General features: G+C 30.0%; 4 protein-coding genes across 5 annotated transcripts; 2 read left to right on the forward strand and 2 right to left on the reverse strand.

The window, feature by feature from the left end:
- Window positions 1–1,090: 1,090 nt before the first annotated feature.
- On the reverse strand, window positions 1,091–1,699 carry LOC105639996 (uncharacterized). The gene has a single exon (XM_012224201.4). It carries the CDS (start codon window positions 1,642–1,644, stop codon window positions 1,195–1,197), a length of 450 nt encoding a protein of 149 aa, XP_012079591.1. The 5' UTR covers window positions 1,645–1,699; the 3' UTR covers window positions 1,091–1,194.
- A 2,246-nt stretch (window positions 1,700–3,945) lies between these two features.
- EMB2001 (P-loop containing nucleoside triphosphate hydrolases superfamily protein) lies at window positions 3,946–8,032 on the forward strand. 2 transcript variants are annotated; one of them, XR_001047140.3, is made up of 5 exons: window positions 3,946–4,530; window positions 4,611–4,680; window positions 6,844–7,006; window positions 7,113–7,378; window positions 7,709–8,032. XR_001047140.3 is itself a non-coding variant. In XM_012224046.3 (4 exons), exons 1-4 carry the CDS (start codon window positions 4,065–4,067, stop codon window positions 7,320–7,322), a joined length of 909 nt encoding a protein of 302 aa, XP_012079436.1. In that variant the 5' UTR covers window positions 3,947–4,064; the 3' UTR covers window positions 7,323–7,598. The 2 variants fall into 2 exon arrangements, 1 of the variants encoding a protein (XP_012079436.1); XM_012224046.3 differs by lacking the exon at window positions 7,709–8,032 and having other exon boundaries at window positions 3,947–4,530; window positions 7,113–7,598.
- Window positions 8,033–8,851: 819 nt separating this feature from the next.
- LOC105639867 (VQ motif-containing protein) lies at window positions 8,852–9,715 on the reverse strand. Its single transcript, XM_012224045.4, has one exon. The coding sequence runs from the start codon at window positions 9,651–9,653 to the stop codon at window positions 9,087–9,089; it is 567 nt and encodes a 188-aa protein (XP_012079435.1). The 5' UTR covers window positions 9,654–9,715; the 3' UTR covers window positions 8,852–9,086.
- Window positions 9,716–14,380: 4,665 nt separating this feature from the next.
- Window positions 14,381–15,413, forward strand: LOC105639995 (uncharacterized). The gene has a single exon (XM_012224200.4). It carries the CDS (start codon window positions 14,705–14,707, stop codon window positions 15,170–15,172), a length of 468 nt encoding a protein of 155 aa, XP_012079590.1. The 5' UTR covers window positions 14,381–14,704; the 3' UTR covers window positions 15,173–15,413.
- The last annotated feature ends 5 nt before the right edge of the window (window positions 15,414–15,418 follow it).

Raw genomic sequence — 15,418 nt, forward strand, 5'->3', positions numbered from 1 at the left:
TGTAAATTCCGTCAAAAAAAAAAAGAAGTTCTTACCCAATTTTTCTTAAGGAATGAAAAAAATTATCTAAAACTAAATTTGCATGTTTAGAGTGGTGTATAGATTATTTATATTATCTTTTGAGGTGGTGTTTATCCTTAAACCTTTTAATTAAGGTTAAAATACAACAATATCTTTATTATTTATATTGTTCATTTTTATAGAATGTTTAGAGTTTATGAAACTCTTTTTTTTTTAGTATTGGGAAGAAGATTTGAATCTGGATCTATTGCAAAGTCGTACATGCACTTATCACTGGACTATCTCTTGATATTCGAAACCTTAATCCTTTAATTTTTGATGAAACACTAATTAAATAGATAATACTAAGGGGTAGCAAGTACTAAGGATATATTTAACAATATTAATTATTTTAATAATAAAGTTGATGGTATTTTTATAAGTTTAGTCTTACAAAAGTTATGTTACCGAACCATAGAGATAGAGTTTAATTTTGCCAAAATGTTAAAATTTAGCTCAAAATGGAACCTACCTAAAATAACTAATTTGGTTTTGAACAGTTAGCTTTCATGACCAAAATAAATCAATTAAATAATACCATTGAACAAATTAAATCAAAAAATTTTCATTTTTACTTTGGATTTGAGACTGATTGGGAGAAATTTTTTACAACACGGGGCGTGATTAGTGCATAAATGAAAATATAAAATACTTGTATTAACCTTTTTGAATATTGCCCCTTCCAATAAGGGCTCATGGGTGGTGATTTGTGTACCAAAAGAAAAAAATGTTGAAATTTACCACATTGTGATTTAATTAAATCTTAATGGGTCAAATGCAAATTTTTAAAAATTGGAATATAAAAAAACATATTATGACTTTGGTTTAGGGACATCAATTTTTCTTCAACATATTTTTAGGGAATTAATTATTGAAACCTTCTTAATATTTTTTTCTATGGATCATTATTTCTCATTAGATCACAATAAGAATATGTAATTCCAATAACGTAGACATTGGTTTTATTGAGTAAATTATTTAAAATATCATTAACTTTCAGGTTATAATTGTGATTATAATTGCTAAACAGTTCTTGAACATAGGTTATCATTGCTAAAAGAAAAAATTAAATACAATTAAAAAAATTAACTTCATAAATTCATCTTTGTCATCGCCCATCGGGCCCTATTGCTATTAACTTCCTTCAGGAATAGTTTCAAGCACCGGCCGCCACCTTGATGAAGAGTTAGTTCCACGCCATTTATCATCATCTTCGTTATTAACACCCAACAGGCACATTTCCTCCGCTGATATTTTGTTTGACAGTAATTCTTGAAGCTCTTGCTTTGTTATGATCAGTTTAATTCTCTCAGTGGTAGTACCAGTGGCCGCCGTAACTGAATCACCACCATCACTAACACCGGACGCCGGAAATAGATAATAAACATAACCGATCTTTAATTTATAATTGTAAGGAAGAGCTTGCAATGGCTTCTTTGAGATACTGACACCATAACCAGAGAAGTTTATCAGTATATCTTTAACAAGCATAGGCTTTTTGTACTCCGTGATTTTGCCATCAGTTTCAAAACTTTTTCTTTTTCTAAATATATTGAAGTTCGGCCATGGAAAGCAATTGCCCATTGCTAGCTAGCTGCAGAAAGATAGCAAGAGATGGTTGTGCAGTGGGATATATATCAATATGTAGGAGAGAAGTTTAAGAAACAAATGAAAGAATGCTATACACATATATTTCTATGAAACGTAAGTTTCGTACATGGAAAATGATGGTTTGTTAAGACTTGTAAGCGGACAAGTTAAGTTACCTTTCTGTTACAAAAGAAGGTTTTTTTTTTTCCCATATGGGAATTCACAACTAGTGATTTGTGGATAAGTGAATTTATTTTTTATTTTATTAATTAATGCTGGATTTCTAAAATGGTATTGTAAAAAATTTCTTTTTTCACTCTTTTTAGAAAATTTTATAAATTTTTAGAGAAAATTAGAAGATCAATCAAACAATACTTAAATGACAGTTAAAAACAAAAGAAATGAGAATAAAAAGAGCGAAAATCACAAATCAAAGAGAAAAAAAAGATTGAAGTTGGAATGGAAACTAGAAATTAAAGTATTGTGAAATGCATGAAGGAAATTAAAGGAGAAGACATTGTCAATAAAGCAATTACAAGAAGAGAATTAAGTGAACGGAATCATATGTATAGTTTTTCTAATTAGAAAAAGTGAAAGGTTAAGGAAATGAAAAGGTTAAAGATTGAGGCAAAAAGAAGGAAAAAGGAAAGCTGCAACCATAATCTTGCTAAATTTTTCACACAGGATTTTAATTTTCTTGGTTGATCTTTTAATTCTAGAATAATATATGAATTTTTGTTGCAACAAACCACAGCCGTCCATCAACATTTTTGCAGGTGTTTTGCGTGCAAGAAGTTAATTAATTCTAAAACTATTCATGAGAAAAATAAGAATTTCATTTATTTTAAACTCTTTAATATTAATAAGAATGTATTTATATATATATATATATATATATATATATATATATTTATATTTCATAAATAATTATTTCTATTTTCTTCTTGGGCAAACTTGACTATGGTTTGAGTGATATGTAGTACTTTTGGAGCCATGATCCAAGGTTAAGCTGGGATCAAAGAAAATTTTTTAAAAGTTAAGGGGCAAATTTTAAAAAAGAAAATTGCAAGAATGTATGAAGTAAATTTTATAAAATTGTTTGAGCATCACCAATTCAGCTGTTCAGTGGCACTGCTATGGTAGTATATTTGAATAATAAAAAGATGATTTTTTTTTTTTTAAATTTAGCATTGGGATTATTTCAACACAACAAATTGTACAAATATAAGAAAAATATCAAAAGCTGACCTGTGAAGCTAAAACTCAATAAAGCAATTTGGGGGATTTGAAAAGAAACAAATATAAGAAACATATATAAAAAGCAAAATCAACACATAATTGTGTAAATTATAAATTCAGCTCATAATGCGAGGAGCAGGAAGTTTCAAGTTCAAGTCCTCTCGATCATATTTGTTTTCATCAATTTGGTAAGTTAAGGAGCTGCCTCCTATTATATAGTCCATAATATTATTTCAGTTCTTAAAAGACTCCAATGAGTTAAAAAAAAAAAAAAAAAAGAATTTAAACTTATCTGTACAGCAACCAACATTTTTTGAGTCAAATTTCAAATAGTTCATGAAAGATTTGTCTCATGTTACATTTTTAAAGAACAAAAATGGCATTGTATGGAATAGAGTGTTATTGTAGAGTTACACATGATCTATTACAATTCCACTCGCAAATAATCCGATTTAGTTCCACCTTTAAAATATAATTAATTAGGTTAGATCAGTTTCAAATATATTATATAAATTTATATATCAATATTGTAAAAAACAATAATAACAATAATAGTAAAAAATTAATTACATAAATTAAATTTGATAAGAGAAAAAAACAAAATACGTTGCATTAGTGTATTTTGGCTTTTTCAAATAACCTATTTGCATGTCAATCAGGTATGGTCTGGTTGGACTTCCACATCACATTAAAGATGTAAGGAGTGAAAGGTCGAGTTCTAATTTTCTCCAATTTTGAAGAGAGCTACCTCTGTTATGTAGTCAACAACGTTATTTCGGCCTTTTGTACTTCTCAAGTATAATAAAAATAACTCATTCTGCATTTGTTTAATTTTGTTTTTCTTTCAATAGTTGTATTTTGTCTAAAAGATTTGTTTTATTTATATTTTTTGACTGTTAATTCATGTTATAAAAGTTATACTCCTAAATTATTAATATAAAAAAATATACAATATTATCAAAATCTAAAAAATCAAATGAATAATAAGTTATGCATAAAATTCTAAGGTATGAACAAAGTGTAGGAATGAAGTGGCTCTTTGTTGTTTATTGCCGCCCGAATTTGGGGAACAAACGACATCGTTTTGATCTGAACAGACTACAGAGCGTCCAGTAGACTGGTACCCGATTAAGCTCAGCAACAGGGACACCTTACAGCGGGCTAAACGCAGCAGAATGTTACTACGAGGTCGCTTATTCACTCTCTTATCGATTCCATCTCTACATCTACCTTCACTAAAATCTCTGCCATATAACCTTTCTTTCAATTACTTTACCCAAAAATCTCTGAACCCGAACCCTAAGTCGAACTTCCATATTTCTGCTTCTAAGATCACGAAACCGTCTATCTCCGACTCCGCCCGCTTCGCTCGGACAGTTCTCTTCGTTCCACCAGGGGTCGACCTGGATGAGGTGACAGAGGAGATGGTTTTGCCTGGGTCGAACATCGTTGTCGGACCCTACGCGGGTCATTCACAGATTAAGGAAGTGGAGTTCGTTAAGAGTAGTAGTAGGGCTAGAGATTGCCCGAGAGATGACCGACCCGAGTTTGCCATTCTGGGTCGGTCCAATGTGGGCAAGTCTTCTCTTATTAATGCTTTGGTTAGAAAAAAGGAAGTTGCTCTCACATCTAAGAAACCAGGTTTAGAAATTATTGAAAAATCGTAAATGAGATTTTTTTTTTTTTTTTTTAAATTTATCATGGGTTGTGATTTTATGCAGGAAAGACTCAGTTGATAAATCATTTCTTGGTGAATAAAAGCTGGTACATTGTTGATTTGCCTGGTTATGGGTAAGCAAAACAAGCTTCTTCCTTTTATAGAACTAACTTTTAGTTAATGCTTGATGTTTGCTGGCTATACAAATGGTTTTGAAGTATTAATATGCTTGAAATTTCAATCCTTGTGCTCAAATATTTTAGAGCTTTTAATATAACCAATTTGGTCATCAGCTAGATTGAGAAACAGAATTGATTTCTTTTTTTCTGCGTGTGAATGGTTTTCGTGAAGAAATTTATCAGAGCTGCTTATTAAGCTTTTCTACTCTAAGAGGCCTTTATGCTCTCCATAAATGTGATCAGTTCTGTTTTCCTCTAAAATTGTAATTTAAGTTTTTTTCGTCCTTGGGTAATAATTTGGGAATTATGGTGTGACATTGATAATTTTTTGTTGGCATTATTACCAGAGCAAATATTGTTAATGCCTGAGAATAAATTTGACCCTTATTAGTTCCAATATCTCACATAACAAAAATTGTGGTTATTTACTTTAATCTTTACTTCTTTAATCTTTACTTCACAGCATATTTTATTTTCTTTTTACAATTTTGTTGCTTTAATTTATGGATTCTATTATGCAGCACATTCGAGTTGCTTGTTCTGCTTTTCAACTGATGGGTTTAACTGAGCTCTTGAATAATTCGCTCATGGCTTCCTTTGGAACTTTTTTTTGGCACTGATTTAATGAGCTTCATTTAATGTGCTCTCAATATGGTCGCCTCCTTCATTTTAGCTGGCTAGGCCTCCATGTTTGCCTTTATTTGTCATCCTGGATCTATATTTCAAGAAGTTATCAATAGTACACAGTTGAAATGAAACATTTGAGAAGTATTTAACAATTAATAACATTTAATTTTGTTTTCTAGTCTGAACTATATAAACAAGGACACCTTTCTATCTTTTACCATAGTAGTTACCTTCAATTTTTATTCTACATCTTTGAAAAATTTTAGGAAAACTAATTATAAGAGCAATAGTTCTATGGAAAATTTAATGCTTATTACAATTTTTCCCTCATTGAATTTGTATGTCAGTTCTTTATAAGAAAGAGAGTTTTCTCAACTAAAAAAAAAGAGAGAGGGTTTTAATTGAAAAGGTAATGAGGGAAGGTTAACTTTTTCCAAATAAAAACTGATGCTTTGCCATTAATAATTTTGCCCTCTGGCAATAACGCAACCCTAATTTTATTATTGAAGTTTAAACTTGACGAATCTCTAGTAGAATTAATAATGATCCATTGCTTATCGGAATTTCACCACTAGGTTTTTAGAACTGGATAGTCATGAAATTGTCAGGTTGGCCAACCTAACTATGATATTGATAGTGCAAATGTTACTGTAGCCTTTTTTCTTACAATTTCTTTCAAAACCATTTAGAGGTGCTTGCATACTTCTCTTTTTTCTTTTTTTCTTTTTTAACATCTAAACATAGATGTGCAACTCTTTTATACCATCTTACCTGTGTAGTGTGTACTAATTAATTGTTTGAACATTGGGTATTTGGTTTTTTGCATTAAATCCTATGCTGCCTGAAGTATTGATAGGTAAAGAAACTGGGGTTAAACATTCGACAATTTTATTCTTGTGGCTTTATTTTATCTAGCTAAATTGTGGTTTTACTGTTTTTATGTGAATTTATGAAATTCTAATGGCATGTTGTACTTCTTCTTAGCTTATTGGTGTAGAGCTGATGACCATATATGCATTGAATTACTTGACTTTATTGCATTTTGGAAGAAGCACACTACATTCTGGATATCCTGTGGATCATTAAGCATCACTTCTTTATGTTCTTAGAAGCGAGGAATCTGGACCAATGGAAGATACTCCAATAATGGTTCTTTACCTGCAAGAGATCTTGGAGTATCTCCCATTGATCCAGTATCTCCCACTGATCCAGGTTCATTGCTTCTAACATATATGACGACATCTCTCTCATCACGGCGTAAAGGTCATAGTGGATCACAGTGATCAAATTAATTGTTATTGATGTGACTGTACTTCAGTTAATGAACTGCTAGTGCCAGTTTAATTTTTCATAACGACTAATATTTTCATGATCGTATAAAATAATTGTATTTTTGCTCTCTGTAATTTCATAAATTTGAAATCAGTATGTGGTGAGTGATGACAGTAAATATGTAGTATATTTCAAGGTTAATAAATCTCCCCTTTGCAGGTTTGCTAAGGCCCCAGATTCTGCACGAACAGATTGGTCCTCATTCACCAAAGGCTATTTTTTGAACAGAGAAACTCTAGTTGCTGTCCTACTTCTTATCGATGCAAGTGTCCCTCCTCAAAAGATTGACCTAGATTGTGCTAGTTGGCTTGGACGCAATAATGTAGGTTTCACCCTAATATAAAACTTCCATTATTTAATCTGCGTAAGTTTACTGGCATAAGGCAAAATTCTTGTTATCTCATGGTTTTCTACTTCATGCATTTCAGATACCGTTAACTTTTGTTTTCACCAAGTGTGACAAAATGAAAGGGGGGAAGGGAACAAGACCTGATGAGAACATTAGGAATTTCCAGGAATTGATCAGACAAAACTACCGAGAACATCCTCCATGGATCATGACTAGTAGCGTCACTGGCTTGGGCAGGGATGAACTTCTTCTACATATGTCACAGCTAAGGAACTACTGGGATCAATAAAATGTGTCAAGTCAAAACTACTTATTTAACTATAAGGATGATATATGAGAATCCAGGTATTTAGATGTCCTGATATGTTTACATTTTCCAACCCAATCGCAATTTTTTCCTTCTACATGTTAATTCTTCTAAAGAAAGTTTGTGTTAAAATAAAACTGGGGTCTACAACTTGCAATGTACTAGATGTAACGTTCTTCATTTGTATATATACTGACTCTTGTATATATATACGTCATGGAAAATGCTATTATGTTTACATGCTTAAACTTTATATTATATTTCCAAGTTGCTCATTTAAGTAGATTGAGGAATCAAATATGCATGTGTCAAATCATCTGCTATGTTGTAACTGAGGTATTTGATTGAATTCAATGAATTTTGGTCAGGCTCAATAATTTCCCACATCTAGAGGAGTAGATGTTACTTGTATTGTACCACTTGCTGTTCCATCATCAATACTCTTGAAGTTTGACCAAGAACATTTTCTGAAGAGTTGCTTCTTAATGAATTGAACTTCATTTTAGTCTTTCTTCTTTGTCAAACTACTGTTGGTTTGAGTATGAATTTCTATTTTATGTCAGTTCTAGGGTCAAATATTGTGGAGTATTTGGTGAGTATATATCAGAGAAATAGGACTTTCATGTAGGAATATACTTTTATACCATTAATGTGTGCACGGTATAATAGAGCCTTGCTAATTTTCACCTTCAGTCACTGAACTTAGCACTATATTTCGTTGTTATTCTCTATTTCCAGACTCGATAAATTTGGCAAAATCTTTGAAAATTTGCTATGCAACTTGGATGGCTTAGTGTAGCCAAATTTTGTTTTGAAGTGTTATTGAAACTAATAAATGAACTGAAATCGAATTCAATCCTTTCCGGTAAATTTAAGCAGTGGACATATTGTTCAAAATCTTAAAATTTATTAAATATGGGTCTGAGTATGATTCGAATTAATAAATTTTTTCTATAAAATTATGTGCATGTATGATTGTAATTTTCGTAAGAAAATTCACTGGCTTTGACAAACAAATGAGAACGAGCGCATTCTGTCGTGCCTAAATTTCATTTTTTTTAAAAAAAAAAAAAAATTGAATACCAATTTACATAATAATAAAATGAGACTTTATCATATTTGGAACTGAACTTCAGATATTTACATTTTAGAGCCATAAATATATATGACTCGTTTAAATTTTATATTCAATAAATGGGTGTACATTATATAATATAAATTCTTCAAATAATTCATCCTCATTAGAAGCTTTTGACTACAGTACTTTTGGTCGATCGGTGATTTTTGTCATTGGCAGAAATCAAATGCAATTATGTTGGGGGTTTGACTTTAAGGGGGATTAAGTCAAATTGTGGGCACGTCATTATTTATGAATCTCGTAATGCACACATAAAATCAAAGACATTTGTATGTATGTGTCTGCTGTCAACAAATTCCAGGCATACCCACGTGAGTATATAAGAAGATATAGTTGAAAGACCAAAATAGTAATAAATATTGTCAAACGGAAATATTCAAACATCAGAACTCAAATTCTACATTTATTCATATCACCACCAATATATTTTGATATCAACATTGCTGGTGTGTATATTATACATTCTTTCAAATCCAACTAAAGAAATGCAAAAGGAAAATTACGTTGCTTCATTAAGTAAATTATACAGCTGCGCTTTGGTTCAGTTCTGATGGAGTTTTTGAACTCGGATCCAGTATGAAGGACCTAATTAATCAAAAATAGAATGATTAAAGAACTGTGCTTTGCTCCAAACTGGAAAGTGTTCCTGGACTCAGAAGAGGATAAGAACACCAAGCATGAGTAGATGGAGACAATAAGTCGAATTCAATCGAACACAACGCCATTTTAGAATCTGCAGAAGCCGGCGTATCACGCATCAAGTCCTGATATAAACCAGAAAATGGGGTTTTAACTGGAGAACAAGAAACTGCTGCCGCTGCTGCAATTTCTCTGCTAAACAATGCAGCAGCTGGTTTTTCTTTCTCAAGCTCAAGAGGAGGTGGCGCCACTCGCTGTAGCCTCTGCGAAGACTGTTCAGGTGCTCCAGTTAGCTTCTGCACAAGATCCCTGAAGTTCATAGGATCAACTTTGTATACTTTTGGCGGAGTTGGTGGCAATGGAGCTATAGGTTTCTTCCATGGTTTCATTGGCGGTTTACGAGTAGAACGAAGTGAGGAATGGAAGGATTGAGATATTTTAACACCCTTTTGTTCTTGTTGGTATTTAGATAAGTTCATTGGCGCAGAAGAAGAAGACGAAGAAGAAGAAGAAGAGTTAGAAGAATAAAGTTCCATAAGTGTTTGATAAAAAATGTTTTCTTGATCTTGAAAAATGAAGAATATAGAAATGGTACTAAGAAAAGAAATTCTATCTATATATATAGACGGAAATTAAGTATCAAAAATTTATTTTATATATTGGAATGAATTGAAATGTGTGCATAAAGACAAGAAGAAGGCAACGACCAAGCAATAAAGCTGTTAGGAGAAAACATAAATTCAATATTATCCATATCATTATTTAATTATATGTATGTTTGCTATCAGCCGACGGGGAGATAGTGAAAGCTTACACATACAAATATTAATTATGGGCCCAGTGATGAATTATTGACCATTTATTTTAATACATTAAACTATTTGTTTTGATGGATTATTTTAGTTTTATGGGTTGGGTTCTTGATATATTTTTTAGAAACATAATATTTGCAGAGAGAGTGATGTTCATGTAAGTGATTTTAATAGCCAGCCATGGAAGAACAGACCGAAACCCGGAGAGGCGCCAACTGAAAAAGTGGACCAGCCGCCTCTTATGTTGGACTCTTGTGGTTTATAATATTTTATAAAACAAAATTTTCTTTTTGAATTTTTGACCAAAACTCCCATCTCTATATGTCTCAAATGATTATGATAGTAGATCCCAAGAAGGGTTCTTCTTGGTAGACTATTGAGTTTATTTGTTTATCTTATTAATCAGAGTTTTTTTCCTTTTTTTAAAAAAAAAAATTAGAACAGCTTTCTAGACATTCAATCATGATATTTAGTATTTAGTTTAAACTCTTTCATTACTGGGGATTTTATATTTCGAATTCCTGACTTAAGATACATTCCGTTATGCAATCTATTTTTGCAGGTATTTTTATGTTTTAAATCCTTAATATAATTAATAAATTTCACTCGAAAATATGTCGATTTCTATTCATCTAAGGTTTGATAATATTTTATAATTTTTTCCTTTTGATTTAGATGTATGCATGAAAACTGATTTATAATACAAATGGAAAAATTATTACAACAGCAAATATGGCTTTGAACCCATTAAATATTGGATTTATGAAAATGTTTAATCAGGCTCAATCACTGTCTATGATATCAATTATTTGTTGTCGGAAACTTTGATAGCAAGGCAGCAATACATTGAACCTTGTAATTCAGCTGTTCGTTATTAATTTTGTTTCAACTAACTTCTCTCATACCCTTATTGGTAGAAGGTGATGTAGTAGCTGTTTGCGCATGAAAGCAAATGCCATATTCAAGGTCAATCTTCCAAAAACCATTAAATTGGATTTTTCTCTTATTTTCTTTTTTTTTTTTTAAGAACCCACATATGATATTATGTTAGAAGATATTCTTTATTCAAATCATGATTTTCTTTTATAAAAAAAAAAAAAAAAAAAAAAAAAAAAAAAAAAGAGCAAAGCTCAAAGGAATACAGTCAATACAAAAACAACATTCTTTATTAAAAATTAAAATAAAAAAAACAAATATGTAAACAATCATCTTTTAAAAATAAATATTATCTCAATAAACATACAATTAAAATTAAATTAATCATGTTATTGAATATGCTAACGAGGAATCATACCAAGAGAACTCCAATAATTGTTGGTGTTGATACAAGCATTTATTTAATTAAATTTTAATTGGATAAGGGTTACAATTAATAATTCTCCTGAACTTTCCATTGAATTTTGAGTACAACTATATCAGTCAAAATAATATTTTTTTATTCAAATATCATATTTTATTAAAATAACATTATACAATAATTCGTTTTTAGGTTATATGTAATAATTGTAATTCGACATATATAGAGATTCATATTTTCAAATAAGAACCTTAGGATTGGGAAATACATAAACGAAAAGATGATGTGTTCAGAAATATTTTCCAATAGGGAAATTTATTTAAAATGATTTTTCAGTAGGGTTTTGGTCTTACATATACAAGTTGCAGGCATTCAAAATCTTCACAGAATCTAAAAATAATTATTTATTTGTTGATTTGGTAAGCACTCGCGTCAAGCAACTTAATTTCTGATCCGCAGAAGGTTTGTGCCTGTGTGGATTTAGATTTTTCAATCAAGTTCTAAGAACTGTAGAAAAGAAAAACAGTTAAAGTACAATTTTTTTAATACTTGAACACTCTTTTCACGTGCTTCCATGCATGCATATGTTTGCAGTGAGACTTAAACTATCCGATTTGTCGAGCTAACTAGCTTCTTTTTCTCGAGTGCTTTAAAAGGAGTCCATACTTCAGACTCGAATTCAAGGCCTCTAATTGAAGGAGAAAGTAATACTATCATCTCCTCTCACTCGATGAGATTTTGATTTTACTCTTTTGATTCATATTTTCTAAATCAATTAATATATTATTTTCAATTTTGCCTCATAATTTCCTTTTTATAATTTTTTACAACTAACTGCTACTTGAATTTACTATTTTACATCAACAGTTTTATTTTGGTAAACACATTTAATTTAGCATAATTTGTTTACAAATCTGCACTAAGTAGTGCTGCGTTCTAAACTAAATAAAGGCTCGTTTAAAGACAGCATGACCTAATAGAGGTTGAAGAAGAAGTGTTATTAAGGTTAATTAGTTGCAAATTAGAAGTTCTCGTATCAACCATGAGATTGCAAAATCACAATGGTAAGGCGGAAACAGTCAACTTATTTGGGCTTTCTGATTCATTTTATTTTTCTGCACCAGCAAAACATGCAACACGTGAGAAACCATGTTTAGCTTCCAAACTTCCGTCGTGGATACGAAACAATCACGCGGCTTTAATTAAAACTCCATTTTTCTTTCTGAAAAAGTTAATTTATTTTAGCAAAATATTTTTTATACAACTCATTTCTATTATTTGCTTGCAATAATAAAAATTAATCAAAAAATATTAAAGTTTTTAATATATAAGAATATAACAAATTAACAATATTTAGCATGTTTTTAAAATTTATTATTAAATATAAAAACATATGAAAAATGAATACTTAAAAAAAAAATGAAAAATGATAAATTATGATAGTTGTTCGAGAGCTATTAATTGTTATTTTATTTATCTTTTAGTCGTAAAAATTAGACTTATCGATTAATAAAATGGAGAACAAAATCGCTTAAAAATTAGGTTAATTTTTATAATCATATTATTTTATTATAAACTATAGATTACTTATAGTTGTGTGTGTAAATTGAGCATACAAAAATTTACATTATAAGTTGTAACTTACAGATCTTGTAGTATTCCAGACTATGGTAAAAAAATATACTGCACTAACCAATGCTTAAAAATAAAACATAATTCCCAAATTCAATTGTTGGTTAAAATTTTCCAATTGGAGCTACTGGATTTGGTGATCAAATGATGCCATGTTAATTTTCCAGTAGGGCTAAATACAATTTATTTTTAAATAAAATTAGCAATTTATTAATAACCAATATATATATTATATAAATAAAACATATAATTTTTATAGGAGAATTAAAAAAAATAAATATAAATAATTAAAATTGAAGACAGAGACAGGTCATGTTCTTAAACCAGTGCCACAGTTAGCTTAAGGGCTAAATATTATACAGTGAAAGCCCAACGAAGGCATCAAGGTTCAGGCTTCTGAAGCCCAGACCCAAAACAGCAAAGTTCTATTGGAATCTGATTACGTCCGGTTCGAGAACCGCAGAATTGATACCGGGCCGACTATCCGAACGTGAGAATTTTTGTATTTTTTATTTTATTTCTTTTACTTTGAGTGTATAATTAATTTTATCGTTGCTCTTTTTAGGAAAAAATCCTTTCAATTTATTATATCAATCAATAAGTCTTCTAATATATTCCTTAATAAATAATAATAAATTACATATTTTTGTAGAATAAGTTACGTATATGAAATAATTATAACAAATCAAATTAAAGATTCATTAAAAATAATAATTAAAGATATTATATTTTTACCATATTTAACGTGTATCATATACTATATAATATATTCAATCAAAATTAAATTATCTTTATTTTTTCAACCAATAACATTAAAATATTATATTTTTATCATATTTAATATATACCTTATTTAGTATCTATCAAATAATACTATTACCATATTTATATTATATTACCATATAATAATATTGCCATATAATATGTATATTACCATATAATATTTATATTTATCTTATTTAATATTCTATTATATGATATCATTTTCAAAAACATCGATTTCAATTGTAAGAAATGTGAAACCGAATGTATTATCATATTTTAAATATACCTTATATAGTATATAATATAATTTATTGGTTTATCCAATGAAATTTAAATTTAAATAGAAAATTAATACAATTTATTGTTTATTGGATACTCTAATTTAGAGACATTGGAAGCAAAATTCCGTTTGAGATACATTAAAATTAAATAGTAATTAAAAAAGAATAACAATTAATTAGATAACTGTTTTGTCACAGATTTGGATTAAACTTTTAGTCTTTGGAGAATTGAAAAGTGATTCAGGTCTTACTGAAATTGACGAATTGTTGGAGAACAATACAAAGAAGAGGACGGTTCCAAATTGGAATAAAAGACCAAGTACGACCATAGACCCCTACTTTAGTCACTTGTACGAACTCTTCCAATCCAATTTTCTTCTTCTTGATTAAAAAATATAAATAATTATTGGATTTTCTTTTGTGTCTTCTTGTTAATTTTATTATCTTAATTTTAACATATATACATCCGGCCTTTAATTACTCTGAAAAAGTCACCCACAACACAATTATCCAATAACTTAGTCCCTAAATGGCCTAAGCAAATCCATCACTGCCTCCATACCTTTAATATATCTATATAAACTACTACATATACCAAACTCTTATACAATAACAATAATATACAATATAAGCAAATCCTCCCTGCCTCCATAGCTTTTCTTGAATTTATCTCCATCAGTTCAAGAATTTTAGCAGAGTTTTCTATTATATCAACAATTCTTTTGTAATACCTGTCGAAATATATACTGGGTTCTTGATTTCTTGTTTGTTTTGAGAGTTTCTTGAACTGCAAGAAGCAAATGGACACCAAGAAGCCTACCAGCAAGCAAAGCAAACTCAGCAAATTGATAAAGATACCCATTAAAGTATTGATCAAGACAAGAGACTTCTACATCAGGAGCATGAACGTGTACGCTGACCAACTCGGCTATGGCGCGGCCATCGGTTGCCCTGTTGGGCAAGTAGTTCATAACTTGCCTAGAAGTTATAGTGTGAGTTCAACAAATTCGAACAACCGTGATGATGATTATAGAGAGCTTTTAAAGGTTGCTTCTACAAGGGATTTAAGCAGAAGAGTTGAACTAGATCTTCTTCTTCAAAGACAAAAATCTCGAAGCAGTATGCCTAGGAGTTTCAGTGTTGGTATTGGAAGAATTGATGAAGAACAGGAATGCGAGTTTGAAGAAGATTTCAAGGTTAAAGCTGATGCATTTCCAAGAAGCAGGAGCTATGCTGTTTCTAGAAGAAGTACTACAAGAGTGTTATAAACCAAAAGGAAAAACAAGAAAAAGGACTATTAGTAAAATATAATGGAAAGTTTTAGTTTAATTTCCTTAACATGCTCTTTCTTTGTTCTCTTGTACTTTCAAATTTTCTAGCATTCTTATTTCTTGGTTTGAGTTTTTTTTTTTTCTCTCTAAATTACGGAAAAAATTGATAAAAAAAATTAAATTTTCAGCTGTTTAAATAAATGATCAAATTTTTTTTTAATAAAATATATGATCAAGTTTAGA

This window comes from Jatropha curcas, chromosome 3, assembly GCF_041381405.1.
Source record: "Jatropha curcas cultivar XTBG-Jc1 chromosome 3, XTBG_Jcur_1.0, whole genome shotgun sequence".
NCBI classification, from domain to species: domain Eukaryota; kingdom Viridiplantae; phylum Streptophyta; class Magnoliopsida; order Malpighiales; family Euphorbiaceae; genus Jatropha; species Jatropha curcas.